Source organism: Zerene cesonia, chromosome 1 (genome assembly GCF_012273895.1).
Source record: "Zerene cesonia ecotype Mississippi chromosome 1, Zerene_cesonia_1.1, whole genome shotgun sequence".
NCBI lineage: Eukaryota > Metazoa > Arthropoda > Insecta > Lepidoptera > Pieridae > Zerene > Zerene cesonia.
The window spans coordinates 6,276,255-6,290,710 of record NC_052102.1 but is presented as its reverse complement, the minus strand read 5'-3'; the positions used below and the strand labels follow the sequence as shown (position 1 = coordinate 6,290,710).

The 14,456-nt window shown below is 31.2% G+C and overlaps 4 protein-coding genes and 1 long non-coding RNA gene across 5 annotated transcripts; 3 read left to right on the top strand and 2 right to left on the bottom strand.

Moving 5' to 3' along the window:
• Positions 1–220: 220 nt before the first annotated feature.
• Positions 221–3,007, top strand: LOC119840179. Its single transcript, XR_005288301.1, has 3 exons — positions 221–344; positions 2,533–2,691; positions 2,894–3,007. It is a non-coding gene; the product is annotated as an uncharacterized LOC119840179 (long non-coding RNA).
• On the bottom strand, positions 2,035–5,247 carry LOC119840168 (plasmanylethanolamine desaturase). Its single transcript, XM_038366685.1, has 4 exons — positions 4,738–5,247; positions 3,799–4,004; positions 3,011–3,229; positions 2,035–2,715 (listed from the first exon to the last, which is right to left on the bottom strand). The coding sequence occupies exons 1-4, from the start codon at positions 5,003–5,005 to the stop codon at positions 2,455–2,457; spliced, it is 954 nt and encodes a 317-aa protein (XP_038222613.1). The 5' UTR covers positions 5,006–5,247; the 3' UTR covers positions 2,035–2,454.
• A 926-nt stretch (positions 5,248–6,173) lies between these two features.
• On the top strand, positions 6,174–10,045 carry LOC119830059. The gene is made up of 2 exons (XM_038352900.1): positions 6,174–6,473; positions 8,062–10,045. The coding sequence occupies exon 2, from the start codon at positions 8,069–8,071 to the stop codon at positions 9,644–9,646; it is 1,578 nt and encodes a 525-aa protein (XP_038208828.1). The 5' UTR covers positions 6,174–6,473; positions 8,062–8,068; the 3' UTR covers positions 9,647–10,045.
• A 130-nt stretch (positions 10,046–10,175) lies between these two features.
• Positions 10,176–11,692, bottom strand: LOC119830069 (N-terminal Xaa-Pro-Lys N-methyltransferase 1-B-like). Its single transcript, XM_038352912.1, has 2 exons — positions 11,051–11,692; positions 10,176–10,606 (listed from the first exon to the last, which is right to left on the bottom strand). Exons 1-2 carry the CDS (start codon positions 11,485–11,487, stop codon positions 10,345–10,347), a joined length of 699 nt encoding a protein of 232 aa, XP_038208840.1. The 5' UTR covers positions 11,488–11,692; the 3' UTR covers positions 10,176–10,344.
• Positions 11,693–12,634: 942 nt separating this feature from the next.
• On the top strand, positions 12,635–14,239 carry LOC119828407 (60S ribosomal protein L35). Its single transcript, XM_038350585.1, has 3 exons — positions 12,635–12,732; positions 13,099–13,235; positions 13,989–14,239. The coding sequence occupies exons 1-3, from the start codon at positions 12,730–12,732 to the stop codon at positions 14,218–14,220; spliced, it is 372 nt and encodes a 123-aa protein (XP_038206513.1). The 5' UTR covers positions 12,635–12,729; the 3' UTR covers positions 14,221–14,239.
• The last annotated feature ends 217 nt before the right edge of the window (positions 14,240–14,456 follow it).

Genomic DNA, 14,456 nt, shown 5'->3' with positions numbered 1-14,456 from the left:
AGAAATATTTCATGTTAATAGGCAACCATTGTAATAACACGCATTATAATATAAATTTTGAATAAACGGTGTTACAAATTTTATTAATCCATTCGTAGATAATTTGTGAATCTGTTGGTTTTAAATAATTCATAATGGCCATTATCTATTCATCATATATTCAGTGCCTAAATTTAGGACAGGATAATTAGAAACCTGTAATATCTTTTTGCTTCTGAATTTAAAAACGACGTTTAGTGAAGTGTCTAAGCGTATTTGTTTTACTTAAGACTTAATCTGCTTTTACATATATAGAAGTTTTGCTATCTTTGCATTTAATCAACATGTATATGATAAAAATACGAGTAAGTAAAATGGAAATAGTAATATAAACGTGGTGGTACTAAGAAAAGCTTGCAATATCATCGAAGTGAAAACTACAAACGACGACGTGGTTTTGCTTTGATTTGAACTCGTCCGATACGATTTTTTTATGAAGTAAGGACCTCGAGATTACAATTAAATTCAGGCAGAGACACAGAGAGAAAGGGATTTAAATTGGATTTCGTCATTCGCGATGAAATATGAACGGTGGGGGAACTTGCAATGTTCGGCTAATTTAAATAATTGGCTTGACCACGCCATATACAATGAACAAAGAACGCTCGACTTCTATAGTTAGAGGCATAGGTAGACGCAATCATTTTTTTTATTTTTTCATGGTTATTCCTATAATTTGTTTTTAAGTTATGATTGTTTAAATGAATGTTAAAGAAATAAAACGAAATGAATTCTCTGCGCATCTAACGAATATACCAAGTTACATGCCGGAAGCGTTACAGGTTCTGGGTACTAAACTTTTTGTAAATTGTGAGAAGATATTAGCTGGAAAACAATACTCGACAGATCACGTTAATTCTATCGAAGAATGTGTTCCTTCCTAGTTCCTGTGTTTTAAACTTTTTAGTCAACAACATTGTACAATATACATGGGCGAAGACATAATATTAACCGAAATAACAGAGTATAAAAACAAACCTTTTCCATTCTCTGAACTCTAATTATAATTCATGAAATAAAATATTAATTTGTCATTTTAAGAATGTGCATGTAAAATTCCTTTTTTTTTGCATTCGTGCTCTGTTACTGTTTACCCTTCTACTTCTATTATACTTCAATTATATATTTTTTTTATCTTCAATATACAGACACAGGTTTTTAGTGTTTAGATACGTATAGATATATAGATAGCATGCAATTGTATTATTCCTCTATGTATTCCTATAATGGACACATTACAGTATTAGGCACTAGGTAGGTTTATCAATAAATACTTTCAAATTACATGAAACACGAAAGCAATGTAGCGATTTTATAAATTCATGATTTACAGATTTATATCACATTTTAAAGGCCCGAGGTACAATTGAAAATAGAAAAATATCTTAAAAGCATGTTGTTGTTCGAATGTTCAACAGGGTCATAGGCCAATAATTAAATTTATAAGAGCCACTTGTTGGTACATACGTCAAAATTGATAAATTGTTCTAAAATTACCTTTAATGTCAAAAGTATGAAGGCCATATTTCTTAAATACTATTTAATAATGTACATTTAAATAAGCATTCCGACATTTTAACGCCAACGGTACATAGGACCATACGCAGACTTTGGCTCCACAAACAATTTTATTTAAAATAAAATAGTTTCCTGCCATTCTTAAATATATATAGAATACCAAGAATTTAAAATTACGTAATATTATTGAAAAGTTGTGCTGGTTTTCGATATTTGAAAAACGTACCTACTACTATATTCATAGCTGCTATATTTTTAGATGTCAGCCTACACAGCATGTAACGTGTTGAAAGAATCAAACTGCAAAATCCTCTTATACGTTATTGTTTCTTTGGACATCTTTGTATATACACCTGCCAAATTGGATGACGAATCCTACTTTTAGTATAAACCCGAAATATTGTAAAAATAAATGGACGTTTGTTACTATGTATGATACACAGTACAGATTGAGTTTACGAGGAATTGAATATTTTATGGTCATACTTTTTCTAGTTGGTTTCGGGTTGTCTACTCAATGTATGTTATTAAACATTAACTTTATTTTTCTTTATTTGAAAACTATTAAACGGGTATGAGTTTTTTATCGGTGTATGACAGTTAAAAAAATATACATGTATTTCCTCACTAAATAACGTGCAGAAGTTTGGTCAAAAACATAAGTTCTAAATAAAATTATAAGTTGTGATGAGCCTAAATTGATTTGTTTGCATGTTTTCGTCATCCAATGTGGCTGAAGTGTTGTAAAATATTCTGTAACTTATAAACAAATAAATAACCATATATTAAAAGTAACTATCACATCTTGCAAAACAATGTGATTCATAATAGTATAACAATAAAGTCATTTTCTCCTAGCTATAGAAATAATAAAAAAAACATTGACAGGCACATATTCTAAGAACGTTTTTGTGCCCACTTCATATCATCTGCTCTTGGTTTGAACCCAGTAAGAGCTTCAATAATGTTTTCTAGATTGGACCAGAAGTGCAGTTTCTCTAGAGGCCAGTTTAACCAACCTGTAGTTATACAAAAGTAAGTCTCGTGCGGCGCAACGTGGTGTATGCGGTGATGGCGCCGAGGCAACACTATATGCCATTCTTGAAGCCAAACCACCCAGGTGGGAAGGCCGAAGTAAGTGTGGGACCATTTGTGAATCTAAAGTTAAAAAAAACATGAAGATATTTTCTTAATTAGTTGGTTTTCCAAAGAAATATAATAATGCTCTTATTTAATAACATTATGAATTTTATGTAACCATAAAAGTTTCAAATCAATTCTTGAGACAAATTATTAACTTCTAAAAAGTGTTGATGGTGTGTTTCCTTACTTCCAGGTGAGCCACCAGCATAGTCGTCTTTAGCATACAAATAACTCAATTATCTTGAAAATATGAAAATTTTAAATATACTTGTACTAGGTTAAGGAATTTTATATAACATTTTAAACTCACCTGATTTGTCATTGCCACAAATATACAACATAAATACCAATAAGATATCCAGTGAAATTGCTCATTAATTGTGACAACATCATATGTCAATAACTGCCAAACTATTCTTGCTAAAACAGGTATAGTTATAGCAAAATTATCGCCATTTGTTTCAATAAAATCATGACGAGTTATTGATGTGGGATCAATGTGATGTTCGCGGAAAGGACGCAAAAAGTTCTGTGAAATGAAAAAATAATACAAACTAAATAACAGAAATAACATACCTAATTTTTAAACTTTTGGACATAACATACATTTGTACTCAATGAAAACAAGACTTATACCAGAACAGAATAGGAACATTTTATCATGTGAAAACACGTATACAGTGTAAACTCTTAACAACATTTTCCTTTATAACGATCAACTCCCTATAACATTGAGGTGAGCCCAACTTGATTGGTTTGTGTTAAAACCCACATATTGAAACACTAGATACGCTATTCTCTATTACAAAGAATTTCAAAGAAATGTGTTATATTTTTAGACAGTAAATATTTATTATTGGTAGAAATTTTTTTGTTGTTTTATCAAGACCATTCCACCACATACATGTTTTGCATTATAAGCAGTTATTATGAAAGACATACATATTAAAAATTCTTGTTAATTTGGTTGTTTTTTTTGTTCACTCTATATAACGATAACTCTGTAACGACAAAAAATGCTCAGTCCCTTGAATTTAGTTACAAAGAGTTTACACTGTATATAGATATTATTGAAAAAAATACTAAAAATAAAGCTACCTTGCCGATTATCGGAAGATCAACAGCACCCCAGGTATCAGCTGCCCAGTGCACAAATCCAGAGGCAAAATCTGCTGTGAGAACTCCAGCAAGTGCTGCCAATAGCAAAGAAGCATCGGCACGAACATATTTAGCCATTAATAGACCCGCTGCTGCGCATAAAGTGCAACATACGGTCACACATACCCATTCTTGCAGTCTTTTTCCTAAAAGAAATTATTAATTGTGTCTTCTCTTATTTTGATGATACAAATATAATACATATTTGAAATTACATTATAATTTTAATGTGAACATGTAGAGTAATAATTTTGTACATTCATTCACCTCGTATCTCATTAGCATTTGTGTTTTTTGTGACCAATATTTTTTCATTAATATTATTTGGTCTCCAGAAAAGTCAGCAGCGATTAGCTGGTATTATTTAGGTTTGAATATTTTTATTTATTTGTTAATAGGGCAGCGCTTGACCACAATCTTGCCTGATGGTAAGCAACATGCTTACGATGAAGCTAACTTCCCTAGATTCAGATCAATCCATGTGTTCTTTTAAGATTTATGATTCTATATTTAAAACTTTTTAAAAATACATTAGATGCTTAGCCTAATCATAAAATTATCAATGAATCATAAGTACATAATACCAGCACCATATCAACTACATTTAACTTAATCATATAGAACAATAAAAATGGTTAATTTGATATGTAATAACATTAGATACATATTGGTATGATTATTATTGATATAATTTATTATCTTGTAGATATGAGATACAATGAAATTGTTTCACTTTCTTGCAATTCTGGTTAGTGATTCATATATAAGAAATTCATATATTCTATTTTCACATAATTCTAATTAATGAAAGTGTTGTTCCTTATAATTTATATAGTGACATTATTTTCAAATCGGAAAAACAAGGCCATGTATAATTACCAGGACTATATAGCTCTGCAAGCTCTTGAGCACCGCGATGTCGCGGTCCCCACCTTGGTTGATTACCCACTTCGCTTGGTAATTGAGTATTAGCATTCGGGTCGTCTTCGTACATGGAGTGTTCAAGAATATCTCTTTCAGTTTTTACGGGGGCCAGCAATGTTGTAGCCATACTACTTTTCAAATCAGAATAATCAAAATGATCACAACTTAAACCGCTAGCACCATCTCTCTTTGAACACGGAGGTATAGGCAATGGTAAAGTCATCACTGTTGTCTTAAAAATTACGTTTAAGATATCCACAACACTTACTAGGGAAAATTTAGCGGATAATACTGGTTGATAACTACTACTTATCTATTATTTACATCACTCATAATTGATTGATAGTGATATCTTTGTCGCTGAATTCGCGACGTTATGACAACGGTTTCAATGTCCATGTTCCAGTTTTTAAAGTAAAAACAGACACATGACACAGGTGACAATTCGATTTCAATTCCGACAATAGCCAAACGATCAAATCTGTCAACATAAGTCATTTGTCAAGATTAGATCAATGTCCACCTCCAGAAGTGTTGCCAACTCTACGTATTTTTGTATTATAAACATACGAATTTCAACCATGGAATCGACTTTCTTCTTGAGACATTAAATTTGAATTGTATTTTATTCCTATTTGGTGCAATAAATGACATTTAATATATTTATTACTTTATTTCGAATAATTTCTTACAAAAGGTGAGCCAGAGTTTACGCCTATGCATCCAACACTTTTGGGTTTGTGTATTCGTGCGAATTTGAGCTCCTCATTGAAACAACACTCAAAGAGGGTTTTCATTAGAGCCATGAGATGAATTTCACGTTGAGATTTTTTTACTATACTTTACATTACTTTATTTACCACAATGGGTTGTGAGCGTTTTTGGTTTCTGAGCGTAACAAAATCTTATCAATAGGCATATAAGATCTGTCAACCTTATTGGTTTTTGTACCGTTTGGAAGAAGAATTGTATGTGGAAGTTGTACACGCTTCGAAACGAATTGGGCCAGCTCGCATCGGTGAAGTACCACATCCACACAGATAACCGGCGTCCCACACCTTTTTCCTTACACTTCCCAGTCCTTTCCTTTATTGCTCTCGTCAATCCTTTTTTAATCCCTCTCCAATTTCAAGTTATGCAATGCAAGGCAATGCATTTGTAGAGGCGTACAGGTGCCCCAATAATCAATAATAATAAATCAAATCAAATATAGAAAAAAAGCATTTTTCAATTATTAATAAATAATAGCCTGGCCAACATTTTATCAGGCATTCAGGCAACCCATGATTATCTTATAATTTTTAATAAAGCAAATTTCTTATCGACTAATTTTTATCCAATATCCATATTGTTTATATGTTTATCGGTGAAGGTCGATGTTATATCGGATTCTCTGCCATGCAACTTAAATTCAGAATTGATTCCCAAGTCCCATATGAGTTATAAATAGATACGTATTGGGAGCGTTACTGTCAGCAGCAGTATGTAGTGGAAAATATTATGAAGCTGTTAGTTTGCCTATGTTAATCATTAAAAAGGATTTGGATACTATTACATTTTAGTTGCTTACTGTCATAATAATAATATTAGATGAAAAAGTTATTACTGAATATCTTATAAAATACTGAACTCCAATTACTGATCTATTATTAGATTTTGTAAATTACAAGTGGTCGACGATATATTAATGCGTAAGTATATTGGTGATATATTATTTGCAATATATTAGTATCATTTGAAGGCATTTAAATCTAATTAATTACTTACATGCGAAATCGAATGCTTAAAAATAAGATGTTACGGTAAGTATTCGATAGATTTTGTTAGATTTACTATTATTGGAATATATTTGTTATTCGCAATAGGTAACACCTCCTACCCTGAGTAGATAGTAGTAGAAATACTACTACTACTATCTACTCAAGGTAGAAGTAGATTCACCCCTGTGATCCTACACAGGGGCAAACGTCTGGTGCTGACCTGAAAACCGGCTATTCTTTTCAGTCTACTTTATGTTGCTTTTTAGAGGGAAAACAACGCCTATATATATTAGCTCCTGAAGGAAAGAACCCAAATAAAGTATATAAAATTATTTTTTCAAAGTTATTTGCATTGTAATTATTAATTCAGTGTACTATTGAGAATTGTATCCGTTACGGAACTTCGAGAAAAAATTTTTTAGTCTTATAAGTCAACCAAAAATTTCTATCAGAATGAAGAAATTTTGCTTTGCTTTGCTAAGACCTTATTTCCTATGCATGTTATAGTCTAGCTGGGCGCTTCGAGTTGTATATAAGGATTTCCAGATATTCAAATTTACACTCTGCAGAAAATGGTCATCACATGTAATAATTTTTGTTAAGGCACAATTTTAATATATCGTTTAGTTATCTGGTCTCGTACGGTTCTGCATCGGGTGTTCCTGTTTAGACTTAATACCTATACAAAAAAACTTATTATTTTCATTTCGGAACTGCTGGTCGGATTCAAATCCGTCCAGTAGTTCCAGAGATTTTCCGAACAGACGTCATATTTTTTATTCTTTGTATAAAAGCAGCTTTTTTAAATTGCTTTATTATATTACATTAGATGCCATTATTGATCCATGAAGCACGATGTTTAACAATTATTTACGTAATGAAGAAGTATTTTAAAAGTTTTATTCTCCTATAACTTATATAATTAACTTATGATGATGTCTGTATTGAGATTATGGCATGTTCAATGTTTCTTGAAACGAAAAATTAAAAAAAGAGAATCCGAAGCGATAATTTCGAAGACTTAATTAATACGGTTCAGCTTACAGAGAAGAAAGTGAAGAATATTATGGCGAAAATACCTACAAATATACATTTCCAATTAATTTATAATTATTTCCCTATATTTTTTGTTATGTCCAACAAAACATATTTATTGGAACGAAATTCTTTTTGGAATTCCTTATCGCGCGTTGTGAAAGGCGGCTAGACGGAAAAAATTCTTACGAAAAGTTGTCACGACACTTTGCAATAGTAAGCTATTGTAAGCTGTGCGGCGTCGCATGTTTCTGTCTGTCTCTCTCTCTTTCTCTTATAGAAAGCAAGCCAGATATTTTGATTTCTATTTCGCATTGAACAGTGTCGCGACGATTATTTTTGTTGAGTGTATACAGGTTTTTTGTAAATAATTATTTATCATTAGAACTTCGTTCCATCCGGGTGTCCCTTGACACCTCTCAAGTTTTTTTTATTATAAAAAATATTTACTATGACATTTATGTACATAAAGATTTTTTTACAGATACATTATGTTCCCAAGTAGATACAAGCAACCAAAATCACTTGAAAGTCTGGCCCTGATTCGGTTGGGAAACTGGATAGCTCAGCAAGCAGAAGCACAAATGGCTCCAACAACTTTACTTGCCCAGCAAAATCCAAACCAAGCCCATATCGCTCTAGCTCATAGAGTTGATAGTATTAGGCAATATTTAGACTTTCATGTGCCTTGGATGCTTCACGATCTTTTTGCAAATGAAGCCATCAAGTCGCTCTCAGAATTATTAGAGAAAACAAAAAATTCAATGGGTTTCAGGGGTTCTATGAGCAAATTCGTCAGTCAAATGAACGTAATTGTTAAAATGACAGAAGCACTATTCACAAAAAATTTCATTTACGTTTCTATAGACGCAATTCCCAAAATGATGCGATCCGTTTTCTATTCAAAATTATTTATGCTTACAGGTTTAGAATATTTGAATTTAGGTTCACTTTCTGGGGGGTGGAAAACAGCCGACATGGAAGACTCTATCATAAAATCATTAAAGGAACTACATTCGCTCAAGTACCTTTTCATAAATTATGACTGTACGGACAGAATTTTAAAATGCCTTGTTGAAAATTGTAAAAACTTATTAAAACTAGATGTTTCGTGTTCTAAATGTATAACTAATGAGAGTATTGGTATAATATGTAAATTAAAAAGACTTAAGAGTATACAATTATATCACACATTTGTAACGTGGGAAGGTTTCGTTAACCTTCTTATAAATTGCAGAAGCTTAGAGGATATAGGTAGGTGTGATGAGATTGGAAGAGTGTTGGAATTCATTCATTTAAATTGTCCAGAAGCACTACCCTTAAAACTTAAAATATTTGTTAGTCGATATGCCAATAGCAAACATTTAGAACTAGCAGTGGAATCGTGTCCAGAAATTCGCAACATGACAGTATTTCACAATACCTTACAAAGTGACTTAATCGTACTTATAGGATTAAAAAGTTTGTGTGAATTAAAATTATTATCTTGTGACTTTTATGCAGATCAAATAAAGCAAGTGTTGCAAGTAAAGGGGTGTAACTTATCATATTTACACCTTGAGCATGTCGACCAAATAGACTTAAATGCTTTAATGTATATAAGTCAAATGTGTCCCCTTTTGCAAGTACTAACATTTTATAATTGTTCCCTTATACAGCATACCTCATTGTACACAAAAAAATTAGAAATTTTACCATTTAGAAACTTGAAAAAATTAACATGCGTCTCGGCATTTACCGACGAACAGTTATCATTTTTATTGTCAAATTGTCTAAATATAGAATTCATTCAAATAGGTACTGCTGTACAATTAACAGATGAATTTGTGTTTAAAATATTAGAAAAAAATCCACTTATTTATCTGAGGGAATTGCGTATAATGCAGTCCGATTTTTTAACCATTGCGTCCATCGAAAGAATTATACAAAGTTGTATGAGCTTGGAAATTTTGGTTGAATTAGAAAGTTGGTCTATGTTGGCAGATAGTGACCGTGATTATATTAAAAATTATATAAAAATAAACAATTTCAATATTGATACATCTCCTATACGACGATACGACACCTGAATAGTTAATATTTTGTTATTATTATAAAACAGTTTGTATTAGTTAAGTAGATTTAATTTATGATTTTCTTAAATGTGTAATTTCCAACCAACATCATATTTTTATAAAAATAATAAATCTAGATCAGTATCATGTATGTAGTGTATGTATAATATTATATAGATAAAAGAGAAGTTGCACATCCCGGCTCCGCCCGGGTAGTTATTGTCGTAATTAATTAAGCAATCAAGTTGGATCAAACTGCAAGTGGTGTTCATATAAATAAAACCCATAATGACTGTATGGTATACATAGGTAAGTCATGTGATCAGTTTTATAAAATTTACTTGAAGGCCAAGGATATAAAAACTAAATTTATTATTTTGATAAAAAAATTAAATAAATATTGTACATGAAAAATATGGTTACTATTGATTAACCGTGATTTCTTCTTCCCTTTGTTCATGATTTTCAACTTAGAATAGGAATGTCATTGACCTTCATGTGTCAATTTTATTTCAATTTCATTAGAAAAATACAATTAGAAATCTTTTTTGTGTTTCAATAACAGTTTATTCAGTTTACCTGATTTTTATTTGGTTACTTAGATTATTAATTCATATGAATGACAAAATGGCAAAATTTATGTTATTCTAAGTTGACTCACAGAGTACATTTATGTATATATATATTTTTTTGGATATGAATGCCAATAAATATTATAACAAATAATTTTTCTGATTATTTTCACTAACATGCTCTTTCGTAGGTACTAAAGCAAACATATAAACAGGATATATTCCATTAGGAAAATTTGTTTGTTTGCATTGTTTAATTCTTTTTAATTTTGCTTGTTTAAATATTTTAGTATATTGTTTCAGACATCTTGTTACTGATGAATCAGCATCATCAGCCTCCGTTTTCCCTGAAGATGTAATATTTTCTTTAATAACAATAACACCATTTTCTGTGAGTGCATTTCTGAAAACAAAAACAAAAAATTAACCATGCAATATCACTAGATGTGTGTTGGAACATATGCCACTCTTAAAAAAGATTATTTTTAATGATTTAATGATCTCGAAAGAACATAAATAAAGATGGAATAATTAGTGGTTAGTTAGTTAAGCAAAATTAATGTTAATTCAGTAGTGAGGACCTAGAACTTAAAAAGTCAGGGTTTGATTAGATGAGATTGCAGAAAAAGAAATTGATGTGCACATGGCCAGTTTGAATCCGTGAAACACAGTGATAAAATTGGCATGCAGTGAACTCAAACAATTGACAGCATGTGATAGCTGCAAACCCTACATTCATCTGAACTCTTGTAGAATCCTTGCAGTGGGAACATATGGTCTGATAATAATGATAAGTATTATGAAGATAGTTTCAGATAGGAAAAGTTGAAAAGAATAAAATATCTACCTGCAAGTTAGTAAATACGAAACTAAGTCTTCATCTTTTAGATAGCCTAACACCCATTGATTCCAAATAACATCATACTTTCTTTCTGGTTGAAAATCTTGCAAGCTCGTATGATACAATTTTCCGACATTTGAACTTTTTTCTCCTACGTAGTTTAATATTTCATTGAGGAATTTTTTATCAGACTCTATAACGTCTACTTCAATGAAATGTTGCAGTAACAAAAGTTTCGTTATTCTCCCAATACCAGCACCACAATCAAGGGCTACTTCCCTTCCTGGACTGTTTTCCATTGAAAATAAAGACTGTAAAAATTGAGTAGAGCCTATAATATCAATATCTGATATGAATCCAAATCCTCCTAAGACACCGTCAAGTGTAGCTGGAATTTCTGACCAATATTCTAAAGCCTTTTCATAATTGATACGCTTGGACATTGTCAATGTCTCAATGAGTAATTTTACATACTAAAAATATAAATGATTGATGACAATTAATACATCAATGGTATTATTCCAATAAATTGAGAAAACTCAAAACATTGTATTTGCATTACATATAAATGTGTTTTTTTTTTCACCACAGATTAATATAGACGCAGTCCACACTCCACAGAGCACAGAAGTACCATAGAGTATATTAACGCCGGTTCCACACGATGGTCCCAATCAAAGAGTAGTATAATTAGTTACTCGCGTAGTACAAAAAATGTAGCAAATATAACCTTAAAGAATGAATATGAGAAAACGTGTAGCTAGAGTGATCTTATTTCCGTTTATTGATTTCTAAAGCTCCTTTAAAATTTACCCTGATCCTAATGTGGCGCCACTCTAATTTAATGCATTTCGACTGACACTTTTTCACGTATACAGATGATTCTCCTTACCTCTACCCTCGATAGTTGGGAGCCATCTCATTGGAACCCATTTTTGGCCATAGTGCACAGTCAAAGGTAAGAGCTTAGAAATCTTCTTTTTGACACAATCAGTGTGTAAACAATACGCGTCACATTCAGTCAGCAAGAAAAATTTTGTTTTTGTCTAAAAATGATAAAATGTGCCGTACCATTTTGTAAACATGTTTTCCGAGTGCCATATGCTGTCTCCGACCGTTTTATTTTTCTTACCTGAAACATAGTACTGTTATATATATAGGCATTATAGGATACATTTACATTTTTAACAACCGCCGCTGCCGTAATCATCTAAATATTACATATATTTATACTCAAACGTGACTGACTGACATAATGATCTATCAACGCACAGCCCAAACTACGGACGGATCGGGCTGAAATTTGACTTGCAGGTAAATGTTATGGCGTAGGCATCCGTTAAGAATAGTTTGAATATATCATACGTGCTATGGTACAAAAAGATGTAGATATAAGACTAAAGTTTGTAATACGCAAATGAAATATTATATCAACGAATCAGCTACTTTTTAAGGGACAGTGACTATCCACTGATAAACTCGGCACTGCAAACTTTAAAGTTTAAAATAGGAACTCATTTATTCAATAAATTATTTTAAAATTTTGTTCTATAGCTTATACTGGCAGATAGTTTAAGCTTATTGCTCTTAAGGAAGAAAAAAAAATTTAATGACATTTGTCAGTGTCAAAAACTTGGTTCCATATTCTTTTTATGTCAAAACATTGTAGCTAAAGGTGTTCCAAAATGGTTGGTTTAGATTTTTTTAATAAATCTTATTGTATTTTATGAATCATAGCACACAATATTTTGTATTCCCAACGATATTATCATTTTTTGATGAAGATATATATTAGCATATATATTTCACCGGTTATATGCATTAAATCTCCGAAAATTTTACCATACGAGTTGCAAATAATAATTTTCAATTGTACCTTTTTGTGCTATGTTCGAGTTTTATTGTATCTTTTTTGTATATAATGCCTATATACCATTTATAATTTCCTTTTTAATTGTTTAACTTAATAGCTAAATGCTTTACTATATTTTTACCCTCTAACATAACCCCTTTCTGAGAGTCGTATGTAAATTTTAATTTATATCTTATTTTAGGGGAAAGTGAAGTGTTCCGAGTTGCGCACCAAGGACAAGAAAGAACTCTTCAAACAACTAGAAGAGTTGAAAACAGAATTGACCAATCTTCGAGTTGCTAAAGTAACTGGTGGTGTTGCTTCCAAATTGTCTAAAATGTAAGTTATCAAGAATATATTAATTAGCGTAAAAGAATCTAGTTATTGGTAGTCACGAATTGTAATTTATTTTACACATTTTTTTAAAGAGTTCAATTTATCATATTCCGGATAGGTAGTTGGTTATCTCTTGAAATAGGTACTGAACCGATTATGAAAATTATCTTGCTAACAAAAAGCTACATTATTCAGGAGTGATATTATCTTGGGTCACACTGGGTTGGATGCTGAATGCTGTATTTAATAAAAACTAAGTATAAATACTAATATAAATGTATATAACTCAAAGGTGACTGACTGACATAGTGATCTATCAATGCTCAGGCCTAACCTGAATATGGATTTAATTTGACATGCACATAGATATTATGTCTAAGGCATCTGTTAGGAAAGGATTCCGATAAATTCTGCCTGATAAATGAAAATTTACTGGAACCATGCGGGCAACAGCTAGTAACATAATATAGTAAATACAAAAGTTTGTAAGACTATGATTGCTACTCAGTAGTGTGTCATTGCTTAGGTACCAGAATGTCAACCCAGTAGGTAGTACTGATTCAATAGAATAACTTACTTTTGTGTATTATATTTGTTATCATGTTTACTACATTAATATTAATAAGCAGATAGTAATAACTTAGAAAGATTATAAACGTAAAGCGTTCTTATATACATTTATTCAAAAATGGTTTTCCCCTAATATTTAAAAAAAAATATGTCGAGATGTAAAATTAATAATATATTATTTTCTAGACGAGTGGTGCGCAAGGCGATTGCACGTGTTTATATTGTATACCACCAAAAGATGAAGGTTAACCTACGTAACCATTACAAAAACAAGAAATATAAGCCTCTAGACTTAAGGCCCAAGAAGACACGTGCTATGCGTAAGGCTTTAACCAAACATGAAGCAAAGCTAAAAACAAGGAAAGAAATCAGAAAGAAGTCCCTGTTTCCACCTAGAGTGTATGCTGTAAAAGCTTAAATAAATTATTTTAAGCAAATATATGTGTCATTGCTTATCCTCTCTTTTCCACCATTAACAAAATTACAAAGAATTCTATTTAATAGATTTCAGGTAGAAGCTTATTATGTTTATACATATAATATTTTATGTACATAAAATATGTACCTGCTTGCCTGTATTGAGAAAATTCAGAAATGGTCTCTACAAATAGGTAATCTTAAGATATCATATCAGTGTTATATCAAAAAATAAAC

What these genes read in the sequence shown, in the direction of transcription:
- LOC119840168 (XM_038366685.1), bottom strand. Translation starts at nt 5,005, where the DNA reads ATGACTTTACCATTGCCTATACCTCCGTGTTCAAAGAGAGATGGTGCT. An exon ending in TGCAGAGCTATATAGTCCTG is followed by an intron (nt 4,005 to 4,737) that starts GTAATTATACAT and finishes AATTTCTTTTAG; the next exon opens with GAAAAAGACTGCAAGAATGG. An exon ending in ATCTTCCGATAATCGGCAAG is followed by an intron (nt 3,230 to 3,798) that starts GTAGCTTTATTT and finishes TTCATTTCACAG; the next exon opens with AACTTTTTGCGTCCTTTCCG.
- LOC119830059 (XM_038352900.1), top strand. Translation starts at nt 8,069, where the DNA reads ATGTTCCCAAGTAGATACAAGCAACCAAAATCACTTGAAAGTCTGGCC.
- LOC119830069 (XM_038352912.1), bottom strand. Translation starts at nt 11,487, where the DNA reads ATGTCCAAGCGTATCAATTATGAAAAGGCTTTAGAATATTGGTCAGAA. An exon ending in TCGTATTTACTAACTTGCAG is followed by an intron (nt 10,607 to 11,050) that starts GTAGATATTTTA and finishes TTTTGTTTTCAG; the next exon opens with AAATGCACTCACAGAAAATG.
- LOC119828407 (XM_038350585.1), top strand. An exon ending in GCTTCCAAATTGTCTAAAAT is followed by an intron (nt 13,236 to 13,988) that starts GTAAGTTATCAA and finishes ATTATTTTCTAG; the next exon opens with ACGAGTGGTGCGCAAGGCGA.